The 20437-nt window shown below is 45.9% G+C and overlaps 1 protein-coding gene across 2 annotated transcripts in view; it reads left to right on the top strand.

Annotated features, from left to right (window-relative positions):
- The window catches only part of LOC140197361 (solute carrier family 15 member 1-like), a 59108-nt gene that overhangs the window by 15742 nt on the left and 22929 nt on the right, over positions 1–20437 (top strand). For both annotated transcript variants that reach the window (XM_072257314.1, XM_072257315.1), the window contains exons 5-15: positions 847–966; positions 2749–2848; positions 4456–4546; positions 5821–5901; positions 8476–8558; positions 12967–13053; positions 14915–15004; positions 16230–16274; positions 16374–16406; positions 16503–16591; positions 18533–18614. In XM_072257314.1, coding sequence (XP_072113415.1) covers positions 847–966; positions 2749–2848; positions 4456–4546; positions 5821–5901; positions 8476–8558; positions 12967–13053; positions 14915–15004; positions 16230–16274; positions 16374–16406; positions 16503–16591; positions 18533–18614 — 901 coding nt within the window. The remainder of the gene's footprint in view (positions 1–846; positions 967–2748; positions 2849–4455; positions 4547–5820; positions 5902–8475; positions 8559–12966; positions 13054–14914; positions 15005–16229; positions 16275–16373; positions 16407–16502; positions 16592–18532; positions 18615–20437) is intronic.

Here is a 20437-nt window from a genome sequence, read left to right as displayed (position 1 = left end):
GCCTGTGTGGGAGCAAGTGCCCACTCGGTAATATTGTGCAAGTAATCAGTCTGTGGTGGGATAACTGTCAGCCGGAAGACTGGAGACAACTTCCATGCTGGACAGAAGTCAGGGTCTTTAGTGCCATCTGAGAGAGTAGAAGGGGCCTCAATTTAAGTTTTCGTTCAATAATTCCGTTCCTCTAATTATGTATTTGAGTGTGCACATGTGAGTAACATATTTAAATAAGGATTCTTGTTTTTGTGTTTCAGAGTGTGAATGAGTGTGGTTTTATGTGTGTTTATGGGTGTCTCCTTGTATCAGGGAGTGTGTGTGTATATTACGATGTGTGTGAAAATGCATATGATTCCATTTGTCTGTGGGTGTGAGGTACCGCCACAGTAGGTGTAAAAAGTGCCTGAGTGTGTCTGGTATGTCTGTCTCACTATATGTGTGAAAGTGCAAGAGTGTGTACTTACGCCTGCATGCCCCTGTGTCAGAGTGTGTGCGTGTGTGTGTGTGTGTGTGCGCGCGCGCGCGCGTGTGCGTGCGTGTGTGTGTGTGTGTGTGGGGGTGGAAAGTGACTGAGTGTGAGGGGGTGGAAAGTGAATATTTGCTGACTGATTCGGAGAACAAGGGGAAGAATATGTCAATAACAGTGGGGCGGTGAAAGTGAGTACCCACCTGAGAATTGAGCCTTTGAGTGTAAGTGTGCATACATGCGCTGGCAGGAATATTGTAGTGGTGTGTAGAGGTGCAGCTTCTATGCTGCCTGAAGCGAGCACTTTCTCAGTTTCATCCCAGATGCTGAATGACCTGGAGGTACCTGTGTTCTTCTCTGATGGATCTGTATTTTTATGGCAACAGGACTATTATCTACCTGTCTATTGTGTACACCATCGGACAAGTGGTTATAGCCATCAGTAGCATTGCGGACTTAACTGATACTACTGGAGACGGTCAACCAGACAACCTGAGTTTGCATATGTAAGTGAACTCAATCTTTCAATTAAATTGCATCAGTAATATTCACAGTGTGGGTTCACAAATCTCTGCAAATGGGGCTTGAACCCATAAACCTGGGGCATTGCTTCAGAGAGACTATGGAATACTCGTGTTCCAGACGTCCTTCGAGAGCTCCTATGCCAATGCAGCATCAAGTAATGAGGAGGTAGGCTTTTATTACAAGGGGCAAAAAGGAAGGAGTTGGTGACACCATGAAGAGTTTGATCTTCTCATTTTAAAGGGGGATATTCCTGCCTTGAAGATGGTGCAGAGGAAACCCACTGCATTGATTCCAGATACAAAGGAGTTGCCTGATGAGGAAATATTAAATATTTTGGATTGAAAAGCAAAAGAAAAACATAAGATGCAGGAAACATTCATCAGGTTTGGTAGACCAGATGAAGGGTCTTGACATGAAAGGTCAACCATCCCTTTCCCTCCACAGGCAGTGCCTGACCTAACATCTCTCGTCCCTCATGTCTCGGGGGAGCAACTGTGGAGAAGGAGGCAGAGGGAACAAGCCGATATGTTAATTCAGCTTCTCTCTCGACAGATGCTGCCTGATTTACTGAGTGTTTTTGGCTTTTCCTTTCTTATTTCGGATATCAGTGTCAGGAGATTTTGCTTTTTGTTAAGCAGACTGGAATTTGAAAGAATTAGAGGTGACGTTGTTGATTATCAGTGGGCTGTGCAGAATGGATGCTTGGAAGGTGTTTTCTTTGGCGGGGGTATTTAAAACTAAGGGTGGTTGCTTCATGATCAGGGTCGCCTATTCAGGATGGAGATGAGGAGGAATTCCTCTTCCAAAGGATGGGGAATCTTTATAACTCACTAATTGGGGAGTTGTGGGGGATCAGTGATTTAATATATTCAAGTCTGAGATAGATTTTTAGAAATTGAGGGAATGGTAAATTATGGGGACTAGGACATTACAAAGATGTATCGGTGGGATAATTAGCCTCTGCTAATGACTCCATTGAGAAGGAGGACAGGTAGTGCTGGCGGGCTGGTGCCTTAAGGAGTAAGTTGCAGAGACTCAGCGAAGAAAGGAGAGCAGAAATAGGACTGATACTCCCGGGTGTCAGAATGAACACTGTAGCCTGAATGGTTTCAGAGTTTCAACAAATAAGATGCATAAGATTGGATAGAACATAGGACAATGCCTGTGCTGGACAATATGCCAAATTGAACTGGCTTCCTCGTCCTGCACTTGATGGATATCTCTCCACTCCATGCATCTTCACATGCCTCTTTAAAACCCTCTTGTAAATCCCTACCGTATATGTTTCCACCACCACCACGCTGGTCGCCTTTTTCAGGAATCTACTGCTCTTTGTGTAATAAAACAAAACTTGCCCTGCACATCCCCTTTAAACTTACCGCCTTTCACCTTAAGCATGCATCCTCTAGGGTTTGATATTTCTACTCAGTCTACCTCACCTATGTCTCTCATTTTTGTATAAACCTCTATCAGGTCTCCTCTCTCAGTCTCACACACTCCAGAGAAAACAACTCAAGTGTGTTCAACCTCTCTAAACCAGGCACCTGCACCCTCACCCAGATACTCGACTCCATCTCAACTACCCGTTGACAGACCATGAACTTATTGAATGGTGGAACAATTTTGAGGGGTTTGAATATCCAGCTCCCGATCCTTGTGTTTGCTGCCTCAGAAGTGAGACTGCAACCGGAATGAGCTGCAGCCAACTTTTTCCCTCAGTGTCTGCACCGAAGTGTTACAATGCAAGATTCTTTCTCTCCCAGAGGTTTGTCAATGCTTGGACTGCTGCTTATTGCTTTGGGAACTGGTGGTATCAAACCCTGTGTGTCTGCATTTGGAGGAGATCAGTTTGACGATGATCAGGTAAAGATAAACATTAAGATTAAAGTATATTCTTTAATCTGTTGCTAAAGCCAATAAGAAAGTGCTTTAATATATCAAACATGTTAACAATCATTTCAGTGCAAAAGAATATTTCTTGGTTAATTGCACAGGAATAGGTTGTCATTTTTTTTTGGTAATTATTCAAGTGTGAACATCACAGAACATGTTGTCCCTAGTTAAATGGAGCTTCTCATGATGTACTGTTAGGTAGATCTATCCCTGCATTTACTGTACTTTCCTGTATCTCGTTGGGAGATATACCTGGTAAAGAAAACACACAGATTCCAATAAGCAGTCTGACCAGCTGTCTGTCTCCTGAACAAAACTAGGTCAGAAAAATGATGCTAGAAGAAAGCAGGTGAATTCAAATCATGTACAGGGAGGTTAAGCAGGCTGGCATTTTATTCATTGGAGCGAAGGAGAATTTGAAGTGAATTTACAGAGGTGTATAATATCATGAGGAGCATAGGCATTGTGAATGAAGGGTTAGGGGATTAAAGTCTGTCCTGAGCCTTATAGGCTCATCAGGCTAGTGCTTATGCCGGTTTCCGTGGCGTGAAGTGACTGAGAGTACGAGACTCCCCCCCCCGGATAGGACGCCAGTCTATCGTGACGTTAACCCCCAACGTTTTGCCGGAACCCATTTTTCAGCTGGGTGGACTGGAGCAGTGTGTGGTTAAGTGCCTTGCTCAAGGACACAACATGCCGCCTCTTCTGGGGCTCGAACTCACGACCTTCAGATCGCTAGTCCAACACCTTAACCACTTGGCCGCGTGCCAGTTGGGGATTAAGAGGCCATAGATTTAGGCCAGGGGCATTGCTTAATGGCATTAGTCCATGGCATAAAAAAGGTTGGGAACCCCTTGCTTAAGGGGTGAGGGGACAAATTTAATAGAAACCTGAAGGGCAACTTTCTCACCCAGAGGATGGTCAGTAAATGGATGTGGTTGAAGCAGGTACAAGAGTAGCATTTAAAAGACTCTTAGACAGGTACATGGATAGGAAAAGTAGGAAAAGTTTAGACTGAGATTCAGGACAAATGCAGGCATACTGGACTTGCTTAGACATGTGTCTTGGCCTGCATGGACAGATTAGACCAAAGGGGCCTGTTCACCTAATTCTATGAGGGACAAATAAAAGAGTGGGAGAAAGATTGGATGGATTAAGAGAGAGAGGAATAGCAAGGAAACATGTTAAGTTCTTAACAAATGACGTTAAGCCAGTCCCTAAGAACAATTTGCTACCTGTTGGTGAGAGATCGTCTGGATTCTGGATCTGAAAGGTTTAGGGAGAAATCAAATCATTAAAAGAATCATTAATAACACAGTGTGATATGCCAACACTAATTTTCTGTGGATACAGTAACTTTTCAATGCATCAGTTTACTGGCTCTCTCAAGGGTTGATTGAAAGGGGGGGTGAGACTTGCTGGAAGATTTAGATATGACCTTAAGCATCATTAAACCTACTGTAACATCAGCAACTACACCGGGACTGGGTCAATGCTGCCGGGTAAATGTGATGATCTGTAAAAATGCACTTGGTTCCTATTGCAGCTGGAGTCAATTCTCTCTTCTTTCTTTCAAGGAAAAGCAAAGGAGCAAGTTCTTCTCAATTTTCTATTTATCAATCAATGCAGGAAGTCTAATTTCCACAGTTGTTACTCCCATCCTGAGAGGTATGCATGTCTGATGAAGCAAGTATCAACGTACATCTGTCAGCCGCAAAGCTTTTGGAAACTCCTCCAAGCCAATCACTCTTTGTTGATCAACATTCTGATTGAAAACGCATCAAAGCTAATTGCAAAATAATCCAGTATTCTTGATTTCTACCATTTTCCGGATGCAGCGATTGTATGTGGCTTTGTGCAACTGCGTTTTCATCAATGGAGTTGATTATCACTCCATACATTGTTTTCACAAAAGGGGAAAAGGACAAAGAAAACTGCTGTTCAGCTTCTTGAACCCATACAGCCATCGCTAGTCTTTGGCTCAGCTCAACTTACTCACCCTGGTTCCCAAGCTTCAAAGTTCCTGCCTACAAAAAAAAAGTCTTTCAAAGGTGTAAGGACCTAGAAAATTACAACGTAGCAAGTTGTGTTTGCAATTGGTTAGGCTGAGAAAGAGAGTTGATGTTTCTGGCCATTGGCCTTTCAAAACTATTTACCCCTTGAGCTGTTAAGGACAGCATTCCAGATTTTCCAGCCTTTGAAAAAGTGCAGAGAGAACTCCCTTTGATTTTGTGGCCTTGTCCATTTGCCATAGACTCTCCCTGCTATCTATCCTCTGAAGACCTACAATCATCTTAAGCTCCCCATTAGGTAATGTTCCAAACTCCAGGGTAGGCAAGTTTGGTCTGAGTGATATATTCCTTCAGACCCTTGCTGTTGTCTCGTCAATCACTTCTCCTCCGAACTTTTCCGTCTCTACAACCCATGCAGATTGCCATTTCTGGGCTTCTAATCATCTTGATTACTCTGTGATTGGTGGCCATGTATTCAGTGCTTCATCCCACAATTCCTGATTCCTCCTCCCTCACTCCTCTAGGAAGTTCCTTAATACCGCTCTCTTCCACCCAGTGTTTTGCCACCTGGCCTGATGTGATGCCCGATGATAACACTTCAGTGAAAACCTGCGCATGTTCTGCCATTGTTGAAGGGGTAGCACATTTTGATCGTCACTGTTGTTGGTGAGTCTGATCTAGCTTTCCTCCAAGGGCAGTAGGTCCAGCCTTAAGTGCAGTGTCCCAAGCTACTCTCAGAACTCCAGAGCCCGGTACAGCTGGGTGGCCTCCAAAACCTGTCCTCCTGACCAATGCATTCCAGCCTTCCTCACAAAATTCATCTAGGCAGATTGCTTGCATCTTTGTTTACATTTTATACCCGACCCTGAATAATTCACAAAATGGTTTTGCCTATTGGCCTTCTAACCTTGGAATGCTCTTCTGTTTTAGAACAAAGATGTGGCAGTGTTCCCCAGGCATGTTATCCTCTGGCCTTTGGGGTCCCAGGTGCACTGATGGCAGTGGCTCTAAGTAAGTCTTGTTAATTCTTTCCCCCAAGAAATGTACTGTAACCGGTATCACTTTCCAATATCAGTCGTCACTACAGGGGAAGTGATGTTGGTGGTGAAGTAATCACATGGGGTCTTTTGGTTATAGATATAGCATCCAATAATTTACCTTACCTTCAGGAGGGAGAATAATCATAGACTTTTGGTTTATTAAGCGCCGTCAATGCTATAATGTGGTCCAGGAACCTCTGGGAATTAAAACTTGGCTTCTTCAGTAATACAGTGAGGTATACTCAGAATGACCATCTCCAGAAGGGGCTGCAGAATTATCTTTTATGTCTCATTTAGTTTGAAACATTATACACTGTGGAAGGGGGCATTTCAGCCCGTTATCCCTGTGCAAACTTTTTGAAAGTGCTCTGCAGTAAAACCCTCTCCTTGTAATTATTGAGGGCAGGGGATAGGATGGAAGGCTATTTTATTTGGCATTTTGAAGGACAAAGGACATTTGACAAAAGCTCGAAGAAGTCCCTGAACCAGAGTTGGGAATCCTTTAGTAAAAGATGTCTTTGCCTCCTAGAAATGGGAATGAAATGAAAACAGTGGAGGTACTCAGTGAGCTGGACAGCATCTGTGGAGAAAGAAATTGGTTTCATGTGTCAGGTGGATGAATCTTCATCAAGATTAGAGGAAGTTATAAATGAAGTTTGATAAGTGCTCACCTTCTAAACTCTACCATCTAGAAGGTTTAGGCTAGGAGTGTATCGAACACTTTCCAGGTGGCTGGGTGAGCGCAACTCCAGCAACTCAAGAAGCCTAACATCGTCCAGGACACAGCTGCCTAGATGGTAAACACCCAATTCACAACCACCTCTCTCCACCACTGACACACCGTGGAAGCAGTTCATACCATCTACGGGAACAGCAACTTGCCGAGACTCCTGAGACATCACTTTCCAAACACATCGCCTCTACCAGTCAGAAGGACGAGGGCAGCAAAAGAACGCCCTCAGCTGGAAATATATCACCGTTCCTTCACCGTCGTTGGGTCAAAATCCAGGAATCCCCTTCCCTGACAGCACTCTGGGTGTACCCACTCCTCAAGGAATACAGCGATTCAAGCAGCATCTTCCCACCCTCTTCTCAGGGGCAACAAGGGATGGGCAATTAAACGCTGGCTCAGCCTGAGAAGCCCACACCCTTTCAATGAATAGATGGAGGGAAGGGGGTTGAGCAAAGACAAAAGGGAGGATGTGTTAAGATGGAAGGCAAGTGAGAATAACGGACAAGGGAGATGATGGTGTAATGTGAAAGAAATAGTAATCAGACAGGGTGGATCAGAGAGGGTGAAAATGAGAGCTGGAGATTTACTGTTACTTTCATTGATTTTCCCAGATCTGACACCGTGGGCAAAGAGCATTATTTACTGCCCGTCCCTGATTCTCATGAAGGTGCTCCCACTGCACTAGCGGGGAGGGTGTTCCAGGACTCAGGTCCAGTGACAATGGAGTTCTAGTGATGTGCTTCGAAGTCAGGGTAGTGTGGGGCTCGGGTGGGAATCTGAAGGTGGTGGTGTTCCCCTGTGCCTGCTGCCCTTGATGTTGGAGCTCGTGGGTATGGGAGGTGTCAGCATAGCCTGCGTGAGGAACCACAGTGCATTTTGTAGACGGTGTACACTGAACATAAGAAATAGGAGCAGGAGTAGGCCATCTGGCTCATCAAGCCTGCGCTGCCATTCAATAAGATCATGGCTGATCTGACCATGGACTCATCTCCACCTATCTGCCTTTTCCTCATAACCCTTAATTCTCCTGCTATGCAAAAATCTATCCAACCTTGTCTTAAATATATTTACTGAGGTAGCCTCCACTGCTTCATTGGGCAGAGAATTTCAGAGATGCACCACTCTCTGGGAAAAGCAGTTCCTCCTCATCTCCATCCTAAATCTACTCCCCCGAATCTTGAGGCTATGTCCCCTCGTTCTAGACTCACCTACCAGAAACAGCTTTCTTGCCTCTATCTCATCTATCCCTTTCATAATTTTATGTGTTTCTATAAGATCTCCTCTCATCCTTCCGAATTCCAGCAAGTACAGTCCCAGACAACTCAATCTCTCCTCATAGTCTAGCCCCCTCATCTCTGGTATCAACTTGGTGATCCTCCACTGCCCCGCCATCAAATCCAGTATATCCTTCCTCAAGAAAGGAGACTGGAACTGCTTGCAGTACTCCAGTTGCGGCCTCACCGGTACCCTGTACCGTTTCAGCACAACCTCCCTGCTCTTAAATTTAACCCTTCTAGCAGTGAAGGCCAGCATCCCATTTGCTTTCTTGATTGCCTGCTGCACCTGCACCACAGCCATTGTGGGCGGCAGTGGTGGGAAGGAATGCCTCGGATGGTGGGTGAGACGTCAGTCAAGTGAACTGCTTTGTCCTGGATGGTGTTGAGCTCCTTGGGTACTGTTGGACCCACTTGATGGGACATGTGGCAAGCCTCTCAGTACAATCCATGGGTTCCCAACTGTTCTCTAAGCTTGTGAGAAGCTTCACATTCAAATGATCATTCCCGATTAACCGTTGCATTTTGTGTATTTCAGTTGTATTTATCGGAGGAAGTCCCTTGTACAAGAAGTCTTCTCCACAGGGCAATATCGTGCTTAAAGTTTGCAAGTGCATTGCAGTAAGTAACAACTTAGGAATCGAATTCTTTAATGCAAAGCAGCAGAGTAGGCATCGTGAGGAGGATATGAACATAAATATGTGACTTCCTCTCAATACCTGCTGGCTTGTGCCGTCGCAGATTGCTAACTAACACTCCTGCAAACTAATGTCTGTGCTCTTGAACAAGTGTAGCAGAAACTGGTTGCTCTCATTGGGGAAGTGTGTTTGCGAATTCTACATCTCCCGTTCCGAGGTTAACGTTCCTGGATGTTGCTGGAACTAAATGCTGTGAGGGAGTAAAGCATGGGTCCAATAATCTTGCCTCATCATGATCAAGGACTAAACTCTGCCTCAGGACCCTGGGATCATCTTTCCAGCTCAGATTCCCCTCAAAAGTGGCAGATGTGCAATGCCTAACGGCTCTGTTCATGGAGAGTGGGTGAAGTTGGGGCAACCTGGCACATGGGTGTAGTTCGGTGAAGGATGGTTTAAAATGTCAGCTTGGTGAGCTGGATTGGCAGGAAAAGGGGAAAAAGAATGCTCGGCACCCAAGACAAAAAGTGGAGTAGTTGTCAGAAAAGTCAAAGGAAAGAGACAAAATTTGCAATTGGATTTGAGTTGGGGATTTATGCTGTAGTCACACTGTGACTCTCCAGGCACTTGCTCTGAACAAAGAGTTGCATAGAGGACACAGCACAGAGACAGACCACTTCACCCAGCTGGTGTAAGTCTCTCACAAGCCTCCTCCCACCCCAGCATCTCAGCCCATCGACACACCTTGGACAAGCAGATCTGCACGGCAGCTAGAGGGAGATTATGGATACATCAACCCTGACCAATGCCAGTTTTGATCTTTACCGTTACCACTCGGTGTACAGTCATCAAGGTAACTAGTAAAGAGTGCAAAGCTCCTCCCAAGCACATGGAAACATCGGGGCTGGAAATAATCAAGCAGGAATCATATGAACGTCAGATCTCAGCTACTAACACGCAATCATCAGCACCTACAATTCCCTCCCATTAACATTTTTTGAATGGTGAGAGATTGAACAGTATTGCTGTCTAAGGGACCTGGGTTTGTCTGTACGTGAATTAGTAAAAATTAGTAATGGTCAGGTTGAGCAAGCAGTTAAGAGAACAAATGGTATGTTGGCCTTCAATACAGAAGGTCTTGAGTACAGGAATCAAGATATCTAACTGCAGTTAAACAGGCTCCTAATGAGACAGCACTTGGAACATTGTGTACAGGTCTGACCTTTCTGACTCAGGATGTATTTGTAATAGAGCAATGAAACGACAACTTATCAGTTTCCTGGGATGGTGAGTTACTCAGTCGGTAAAGGTTAAGCACACTGGCCCTATGCCCTTAAGTTTTGAAGATTGGGGTCTCTAATTGGAATTGGTTTATGATTGTCCCATGTATGGTGAAGAGCTTGTCTTGCATACCGATCAGATCATTACACAGTGCAGCAAGGTAGTTATAAGCCTAAACAATAACAGAATGCAGAATTATAAACTCAAGAGAATCTGCAGATGCTGGAAATCCAGAGCAACCCACAAATTGCTGGAGGAAATCAGCATGTCAGGCAGCATCTATGGAGGGCAATAAACAGCTGATGTTTCGGGCCAAGACCATTCATCAGTCTTGAAGAAATATCTGGGCCTGAAACAGCGACTGCTTATGCCCCTCCACAGATGCTGCTGACCTGCTGAGTTCCTTCAGCATTTTGGGTGTTGCGCAGAACGCGGAATGAAGTGCGACAGAGAAAATGCAGTGCAGGGAGGCAATAAGGTGCAAGATCATAATGAGGTAGATTGTGGGGTCAAGAGTCCATAAGACAAAGGAGTAGAAGTCGGCAATTCGGCCCATCGAGTCTACTCCGCCATTTTATCATGAGTTGATCCATTCTCCCATTTAGTCCCAATCCCCCGCCTTCTCACCATAACCTCCGATGCCCTGGATACTCAGACACGTATCAATCTCTGCCTTAAATACACCCAATGACTTGGCCTCCACTGCCGCCCGTGGCAACAAATTCCATAGATTCACCACCCTCTGGCTAAAAAAATGTCTTCGCATCTCTGTTCTGAATGGGTGCCCTTCAATCCTTAAGTCATGCCCTCTCGTACTAGACTCCCCCATCATGGGAAACAACTTTGCCACATCCACTCTGTCCATGCCTTTCAACATTTGAAATGTTTCTATGAGGTCCCCCCCATTCTTCTAAACTCCAAGGAATACAGTCCAAGAGCGGACAAACATTCCTCATATGTTAACCCTCTCTTCCCGGAATCATTCTAGTGAATCTTCTCTGTACCCTCTCCAACGTCAGCATATCCTTTCTTAAATAAGGAGCCCAAAACTGCCCACGGTACTCCAAGTGAGGAGCCCAAAAAAGGAGTCCATCTTATTGTACAAGGGGACTCTTTGTAACGGTGGGATAGAAGCTGTGCTTGAGCCTGGTAGTGCGTCCTTTCAGACTTAGAATAGAATAGAATAGAACATCTTTATCGTCATTGTTGTGCAGCAATGAAACACAGTTTAGCAGCTCAACGTTTTGCAGCATGACAAAGAATATATACATAAAATAAACTCTAAAACCTCAGGAGTGCAGTCCAAAATTAATAATATATGGATGGGGGGGGGGTAGGACTATTGCACACCTGCTATTCCTGGAAATGTGATGCATTTAGCTGCCCCCCTCTACCGTCTTAGGAGGGGGGCAGGAGAAGGGAAGGGGGTGTTATACATTTCACTGCTTGTGGGTAGAAGCTGTTAAGGAGTCTCTTTGTTTTCGTCCTTAATGCTCTGTATCTCTTCCCAGAAGGTAGAGGGGAAAACAGGTGATGTCCAGGATGAGTGGGATCCATTGAAATACAAGTAGCCTTCTTTTGAAGTCTGCCAGTGTAAATGTCTCTGAGGGAGGGTAATGTTGTGCCAATAACCCGCTCTGCTACCCTCACCACCCGCTGCAAGTCCTTCCTGTTCTGTTCTGTGCAGCTGGCAAACCACACTGCACAGCAATACGTCAGGAGGCTCTCTATAGTTGTCCGATAGAAGTTGATCAGCAGGTGACGAGGGAGGAGAGCGTGCTTCAGCTTCCTTAGGAAGCAGAGCCTCTGTTGGGCCTTCCCCACCTGATAAGAGATATGGGCAGTCCAGGTGAGGTCAGCCGAGATGTGGACGCCGAGGAACTTGAAATTCTCTACTCTCTCCACCTCTTTCCCGTATATGTATATTTTGTATGTTCTGCCCAATGGGAGGGGGAGGAGAGAGAGTGTCCGGGGTGGGTGGGGTCTTTGATTATATTGGCTGCTTTACCGAGGCAGCGAGACATGTAGACAGAGTCCGTGAAGGAGAGGCTGGTTTCAATGATGTGCTGAGCCATGTCCACGACTCCCTGCATTTTCCTGCGGTCAAGGGCAGAGCAATTGCCCCTCCAAGCCATGATGCATCTTCTTGAAGCGCCAAGAATTCTTAATGGGCTTGACAGAATAGATAGAGATATGATCTTACCTTGAATGAAGTATCGAGTGTTTGGGACCACAGTCTCAGAGAGAAGGATGGCCACTCAGGACTGAGTAGACAAGAAATTCGTTCACACGGAGGGTAGAGAATTTGAAGGGTTCTCTACCCAAGAGAGCTGTGTAGGTTTGACCATTGGGAATAGTCAAGACACAGATTGAAGGTTTCTGGGATACTAAGGAAATTTATGAATATGAGGATAGTGTAGAAAATGGAAGTGGGACACAAGATCTGGGATGTTCTCGTTGAATGGGGGAGCTGTTGCAAGGTTCTATCCAATGAGTTATTGTATGATTAAATACATGACAGACATATTTATAGGAGGAGTGGATAGGGATGTGGAGATGACATAAAATGGGACTCATGCAGGTTTGGTATAAATCAGTAACCTCCCAGATACTGAAAGGACTGGATAGAGCGGATGTGGAGAGAATGTTTCCATTAGAAGAAGGGTCTAAGATCTGAGGGTACAGCCTCAGAATAAAGCGATGTCCCTTTCAAAACAGAGATGAGGAGGAATTTCTTCAGGCAGAGTGTGGAGAATTTGTGGAATCTGTTGTGATGGAGTGCTGTCAAGTTGTTGGGTCTGTTTAAGGGAGAGATTGATAGGTTCTTTATTGGTAAGGGGGTTAAGGGCTATGGAGAGAAGGAGTTGAGAAAGCCAGCCATGATTGATTGGCAGAGCAGACTCAATGGACCGAAGTGCTTAACTCTGCTCCTCGATCAATGGTCTAAATGGGTGGTCAGTATGGACTCAATGGGCCGAAAGGCCTGTTTCCATGCTGTTTAGCTTGATAACTCCATACGTTTCTGAGGAGGCCTCTGATGTTTTACTTTTCTAAAACTTTTATTAACTTTCATTAATGATGTGTCAAACTGAATGTGTTCTTTTTTCCGACAGTTTGCAATTAAAAACAGATTCAAACACCGAAGTAACCAGTATCCCAAACGAGACCACTTTATGGATTGGGCTTCTGACAAATATGATGTAAGTTTCTGGAAAGAACTTTATTTCCATACTAGTTTCTAAGAATAAAATCACGAGTCCCAACTGTTCAGCTTTGCTCCCATGTCCAGGGAAGTGCTTATTTCTGATGTATTTGCAACCTGTCCCCAGGATACAGCCCTACATACAAAAGAGTTCCTATAATGTTATTAAATTCAAAAGTCTGAATTGTGTTCATTTCTATGTGTAGTAGAATTAGTTTCCTTTCCCTCTCTCCCTCCCTCCCTCTCCTCCTCCCCCTCACTCCCCCCCTCCTTCTCTCCTCCCCCTCCCTCTCCTTCTCTCCTCCCCCTCCCCCTCCCCTTTCTCTCCCCCTCCCTCTACCCCTCCCCCTCCTTCTCCTTCTCTTTCAGTAGTTGTTCTTTCTTATCAATCTTACAACCTTTTCACTATTTTCATGACAATACTATGGAGGGATGGTTACCATATCAAGTGATTTTTGTGCATCTTCCAACTTGCTGACAAAAGCAACCCCTGGACATCCGTGAAAACAGAATGTATATGCTACCCAGGAATAGCCTGTGTGCAACTCCCTCTTTAACAGCTCCTTGTACACTCTTTTGAGTAATGTGTTTGAGATCATAATGGGTGACAATAATGTTTTGAAGCAATATCTCTGTGAATCTTTGGCCAGTGATTTGAAAGCTCTGCCTGTCGCTACTCTTCCTTCTGCCAGTTTGTCCTTTCCATCTTAAACGTGCATTTAAGACCCTCACTTACACTGAACGACAGGCAAGATGCTGAAGGATCTGCAGTGTCTGTGGCGGGAGATGGATAGTTGATATTTCAGGCTAAGACCTTTCATCTGACTGATGAAATGTTTCTAACCAAAGCTTCCACTGACCATTTCCCTCACTAGACTGATATGGCTCATTTATTTGTTTTATTATTTTATTTATTCTATTTTTACTTAGATGCACAGCGCAGAATAAGCCCTTCCGGCCTAACAAGCCACACTGCCCAGCAATCCGCCTAATCACAGGACAATCAACAAAGACCAATTAACTTACTAACTGGTATGTCTTTGGGATGTGGGAGTTAACCGGAGCACCCAGAGGTCACGGGGAGAGCACACAGCCTCCTTACAGATTGTACTGGGGAATGTGACCCCTGAGGCTTCTGTACCTTCTTCCTGATGGCAGGAGTGAGACGAGAGCGTGACCTGGGTGTTGGGGGTCCCTGATGGTAGATGCTGCTTTCCTGCAACAACGACAATGTTTAACTGTGTGGCTGAAGTCGACTAATCTTTGTTCACCCAAGGGAAGAGGGGATAGGGTGGGTGAGAGTACAAGCAGACGACAGTGGGGCGCAGCTAGTCAATCCCGAGCTCTGGTGCCATCTGTGTGGAGTTTGCAAGTTCTCCCTGTGACTGCATGGGTTTCCCCAGGGGTGCTCTGGTTTGGTCCTATATCCCAAAGGTATGCAGGCTGGGGGGTAAGTTGCCCCCTGAACATAGAATCTGGGCAGAACAGATGGGAATGTGGGGAGAATAAAATGGGATTTTAAAAATTGTTACCCTGACTTCAATGGGCCAGAGAGTCTCCTTCCTTGCTGAGATTTTGCTCAACCCTGAGGCCGCTGTCGTGCTGGGGAAGTCGTGAGGGATGGATGGCACCATCCCATTTGTACATTGCTTTCAGCGATGAGCGGGGTGTGCCAGGAGGACTCGCTCGGACCGGCCTTGCTCTATGTCAGGGGGGCAGAGGTTGGTGCTAGCGTCAGCACTGAATTTGTCAAGTCTGGTGGTCAGAGGCAATTTGCGTTACATTTCAGAAAGACGGTACAAGCAGAGAAAACAACTCACCTCCTTCTTGTTATCTCTTCTCTTTATCAACTGGTTTAGGAGCATTTGATTGCTCAGATCAAGATGGTGCTGAAAGTTCTGTTCCTGTACATCCCTCTTCCTATGTTCTGGGCGTTATTTGACCAGCAGGTAAGGCATCCGTATATAAGCAAACATGAATAAGAGGGATTGAAGTACAAATTGGCTGTTCAACCCTTGTGTCAACCACACCACTACAGCGACTTGGTAGAGGCGTATAGATGGGTGTAGATAGAGTGGACAGCCAATACGTTTTCCCCAGGCTGCCAGTGCTCAATACCAGAGGATCGTGTCTAAGGTGAGTGAGGAAAGTTGAGGGGAGAGGTCTGAGGATAGATAGTAGGTGCATGGAGTGCCGTGCCTGGGGTGGTGGTGGAGGCTGATACAAAAAGAACATTAAAAAGACTGGATGTAAAAAAAAAATGGAAGGTTATGGTTGTGTAGGGGTTCAGATGATTGTGGGCACGTGGCCAAGTGGCCAAGTGGTTAAGGCATTGGACTAGCGACCTGAAGGTTGTGAGTTCAAGCCCCAGCCGAGGGAACGTGTTGTGTCCTTGATCAAGGCACTTAATCACACATTGCTCTGTGATGACACCGGTGCCAAGCTGTATGGGTCCTAATGCCCTTCCCTTGGACAACATTGGTGTCGTGGAGAGGGGAGACTTGCAGCATGGGCAACTGCTAGTCTTCCATACAACCTTGCCCAGGTCTGCGCCCTGGAGAGTGAAGACTTTCCAGGCGCAGATCCATGGTCTCGCAAGACTAACGGATGCCTTATTTTATATTGGTTGGCACAATATCATGTGCTGATGGTTCTGCACTTTGCTGTACTGTTCTATGTTCTATATTCTACGTCCATTGTTCTAAATATGATCAATGCTGATCTTTTATCTCAGTGGCACTTCCCTATATAATTCCCATCACCTTGATTCCCTGAATATCTAAATACCTGCTGATCTGTGCCTCGAAGATATGCAGAGGCGAAACCACTGCAGTCCTCTTGGGGCGGGTAATCCCAAGGTTTACTGTTCCTTTTCATTTCAGTCCTCCCCTCTTCATCCGGCTTGCAGGGACCCATCCCCGTTCTTGGAGCAGAGAATATTGCTCGGAACAGTACTGCTCAGGAACAGGCTCTTGGCCCAACGTGTCTCTGTTAAGACACGGTCCACCTCCCTCCATCCCCTGCATCTCAGCCACTCCCTGTGAGAGGGAGATCCACTTGCTCTCCCCTCTCTGAGGAAGAAGGTTCCCCCCACCCCCCTGAATTCCTGACTGACTATTTTATTCATGTTTTAAATATTTATAATTTCTCAGGATTCCTTACTTGATTCTACAGGGTTCAAGATGGACTTTGCAAGCTGTTACAATGAATGGAAATTTCGTAAGAACATTAATGAACAATTTCACTATATTTTACAAAATTGAATGCCTTTTCATCAGCCGTGCTGATGGTTACTAATAAATGTTTTCGTATCTCTAGGGAGGGATTGATATCCAGCCTGATCAGATGCAGGTAGGCATGCTTCACTTGTCCAGGTGCATTCTGTGTTCATCAGCTGATCCCCTTTGACAAAGAATCTGATTGATTTTTAATCTGGTTTCTACCCAGACAGTCAACCCCATTCTGATTCTGATTTTGGTCCCAGTTGTTGATACAATCGTCTACCCCCTGATTGCTAAGTGCAAGCTAAACTTTACGTAAGTATGACAAATCTGCCTTAGATGACGATATTGAGGTTGCTAGTGCATATTTCAACAAAGTGTTGGGCACGGGACTGAATTAAAGTCAAAAGGTCAAAGTCGAGTTTATTGTCATCTGCACATTAATGAAAACCTTACCTGCAGCTGCACCACAGGCACATAGCATCAGATAAGCACCAGTCATGTGAAAACCGTGAACTAAGCATAAATTAGACATTTTTTACAAGAAAGAACACAATCTGGAGGTGGGGGGGGGGGGAGTCGATTTTAGTGCCAAGTGATCAGAATATTGGTAAACTGCAGAGACTCCGGTTGTGCTGGTTGGTTCAAGAACTGAATGATTGAAGTGATGTAGCTGTTCTTGAACCTGGTCTTCAGGGTGCTGAATAATCAATATAAGGTATGATTCCTCCGTGGAACATCTCCATTTACTCTGCACAGTAACTGTAAGCTCCATTGCACAGCTCCATCTTCCTCCTTGATAGGTCACAGCCTTCAGCATTCACACGAAATTCCACTGTCGGTGATAATCAACTACTGTAGTCTTTCAACCTCCCAGTTCCAGCCATCGCAGACTTTCAGCTTTCCTGTGGACAAACATTCTCGAATTTCATTTAATCTAATTTCATCTAATAGTTATTTCCCAGTATAAGAAATATGGAGAGTTATGGGCTATTTTGGAAGGAAGAATTATATTGATCTTTCATTTTAGTTAGATTTAAAGCAAAGTTTGATAGGTTCTTGATTTTTAATGTTGCCAAAGGCTACAAGGAGAAGGCGGGAGGATCAGGTTGTGAAGGAAAACGAATCAGCCGTAATCAAATGGTGGAGCAGACGTGATGGGCCAAGGGCCTCATTCTGCCCCGAGATCACTGTGGTCACTGTGAAGAAGATGGCGCCGGCGAATAACGCACCCACAGGCGACATTCTCAAGACGGTTTACAATCTACTCCTTTCACTTCTTTTATTTCCAATATGGTTCTCGTACAGTTGGAGCCTGTTATCTACATTCTGGCAGTGTGCTTTTAGGCCAATCGAGCGATCTGGTGCTTTGCTGTCTCTGAGAGCGCACCACAGGGCTGCAAGCCAAGCTTGCGGCAAGGAGGCCAGGAGGCCTGGAGACAGGGTGCAGGCCCATAATCGTCTCCATCTTGTTGACCGAAGCGGCGAGGAAAATTGAAATCGTTGAGGTAGGTGTGGAGGACGAGCCGGTGTTCAGGGCCGTCTACCAGCCTCTCACTCGCTGCTGCCAGAGGAGGGTATCTACGTAGGACAGTCTCTCCCTCCTTCTCCCTTGCGTTCAAATGATCTCTCTCTCACCTTCAGTGGTGTTGGAGAATGATGCCAGGGCGAGGTTTGATCAAAGCGGGTTGTGGATTGTGCACTGAAGCACATTATGATGTGTTTCTAGGCTGTTCTGGTCACTCCTTTTTTTTGAAATCAGGGCGAAGGAACACCGAACTGAAATGAAATATGCCTTTTGATTTTGTGTTTTATATTCTGTGCTTTTTGCTCTTTTTTTTGTTGCTGTTTGTACGATTTGTTTTGTTTTTGCACATTGGGGTTGGAAGGAAGGAAATTGCCTTTAAACTCACGAGAGAGCGTCGGCCATCAACTTTTTGCTGTTTTTCTGTAGCAGACAATTTCGTTTTTACGAGGTCAAGTTGCTAGCTCGATGCTGAACCCAGCACGGATGGAGAGCGTGCATGGGAGCCGGCTGGATTCGAACTCGGGACCTTCCGCCCCAAAGTCCAGTGCTGATGCCATCATGCCACCAGCCGGCTACATGGGGATTGGTTTGATGCTGTTTTTCTCTGAGAGGGTTCCATGGTTCTTCTTGTTTCGAGGCTGTCTGTGGGGAAGACAAATCTCAGGGTTGTATACTGCATACAAACTTTGATAATAAATGTACTTTAAATGCTTTGAATTTGCATGCAGGCCCCTGAGGAGGATGACGGTCGGGATGTTCCTAGCGGCCATGGCCTTTGTAGCTGCTGCTCTGGTGCAAGTTCAAATCGATGTGAGTAAGGAAAGTCCCGAATTCAGAACATGAACCACTGAAGTACTGGTTCTTCCAGTGAAACCAGCTCTTGGCATGGTACAGTAGTGTGGAGGCTAGCATAACACTTCACAGCACCAGTGATTTGGCATCATTTCCTGCCACTTTCTCTAAGAAGTTTATAATACCTCCTTGTGACTGTGTGGATTTCCTCCAGGTGCTCCTGTTTCCTCCCGCATTCCAAAGAGGTGCAGGTTAGGATTAGTGAGTTGGGGCCACACTATGTTGGCACCGGAACCGTGGTGAAACTTGCGAGGAGCCCCAGCACAGGCTTGTACTCTGGTGCTCATTGACGCCAGTGATGCGTTTCACCGTATGCTTTGATGTATGTGTGACAAATAAAGCCAACCTTAGTCTTAAACTTGCAGCATTGCATTCAACTACTTTGTTGAAACAACTAGTCCTTCCAGGTGAGGCAACACTTCACTTGTGAGTCTGTTGGGGTCATCTTTTGGGGTGTGGCCTCCTCTACATCGGTGAAACGTGATGCAGATTGGGGAACTGCTTCGTCGAGCACCTCCACTCGGTCTGCCACGACAGACAGGATCTCCCAGTAGCCATCCACTTCAACTTTGCTTCCCAATCCCATTCAGATATGTTCATACATGGCCTCCTCTACTGCCAGGATGAGGCCAAACTCAGGTTGGAGGAGCAACACCTCATATACCATCTGGGTAGACTCCAGCCCCTTGGCATGAGCAGAGAATTATCCAACTTCCGGTAATTCCCTCCCCCTCCCTGCCCCTATCCCAGTTTCACTCTGCCCCCTCCCCCAGCTGCCTATCACCTCCCTCTTGGTTCCGCCTCCTTCTACTACCCATTGTGTTTTCCCCTATTCCTTCTTCACCCTTCCTGCCTATCACCTCCCTGCTTCCCCTCCCCCACCCCTTTATCTTTCCCCTTACTGGTTTTTCACCTGGAACCTACCAGCCTTCTCCTTCCCGCCCTCCCCCCACCTTCTTTATAGGACCTCTGCCCCCTCCCTCTTTAGTCCTGACGAAGGGTTCCAGCCCGAAGCATTGTCTGATCGTTTCCATGGATGCTGCCCGACCTGCTGAGTTCCTCCAGTGTGTTGTGCGAACTACTTTGGATAATTAGCTGCACCAGCCTTTATCATGGAGTCATAGGGGGATACAGCAAGGAAAGACAGTAACACAAAGGACAAAAGTGCTGCACTCTTAGCATGAAAATAAGCTACTGGAGGAACTCAGTGAGTCAGGTGATATCAGATGCTGCCTGATGGCTGAGTACCTCCATCAGCTCATTTACAGCATGGAGACACACCCACCGGGACTGCACTGAGCATCGATGACCCATTTCTATCAGTCCCCTGTTACCCCCCCGTTTTTTCTCCCTACGTTCCCATCAACATCCCCCAGATTCCACCACCCACCCACGCACCAGGGGCAATTTACAGCGGCCAGTGAGCCACCATCCTGCATGCCTTTGGGATGTGAGAGGAGACTGAAGCACCCAAGCAACCCCACCCAGTCACAGATACCATACAGAGAGCATTGGAGGTCAAGGTTGATGCCTGATTTAAGCCTCTGTGCTGCACATGTATCGAGATTCCCTCACATTTACAACCTTTCTTTTTCTCTTTTTCTCTCCTCTGCTAGAAATTTCAGACTTACCCCCTTTGACCCTCACCAATTTTTATCGAAGCACCATCAAAAGCATCCTGCCTGGATGCATCACCGGCTGGGATGCCAACTGCTCTGCCTGAGACGGCAAGAAACCACAGAGAGTTGTGGACACAGATCAGTACCTCACGGAATCCAGAC

Source organism: Mobula birostris, chromosome 5, assembly GCF_030028105.1.
Source record: "Mobula birostris isolate sMobBir1 chromosome 5, sMobBir1.hap1, whole genome shotgun sequence".
In the NCBI taxonomy this organism is placed as follows: Eukaryota; Metazoa; Chordata; class Chondrichthyes; order Myliobatiformes; family Myliobatidae; genus Mobula; species Mobula birostris.
Note: the sequence above shows the minus strand (reverse complement) of the source record. Positions and strands in the feature narration are given on the sequence as shown.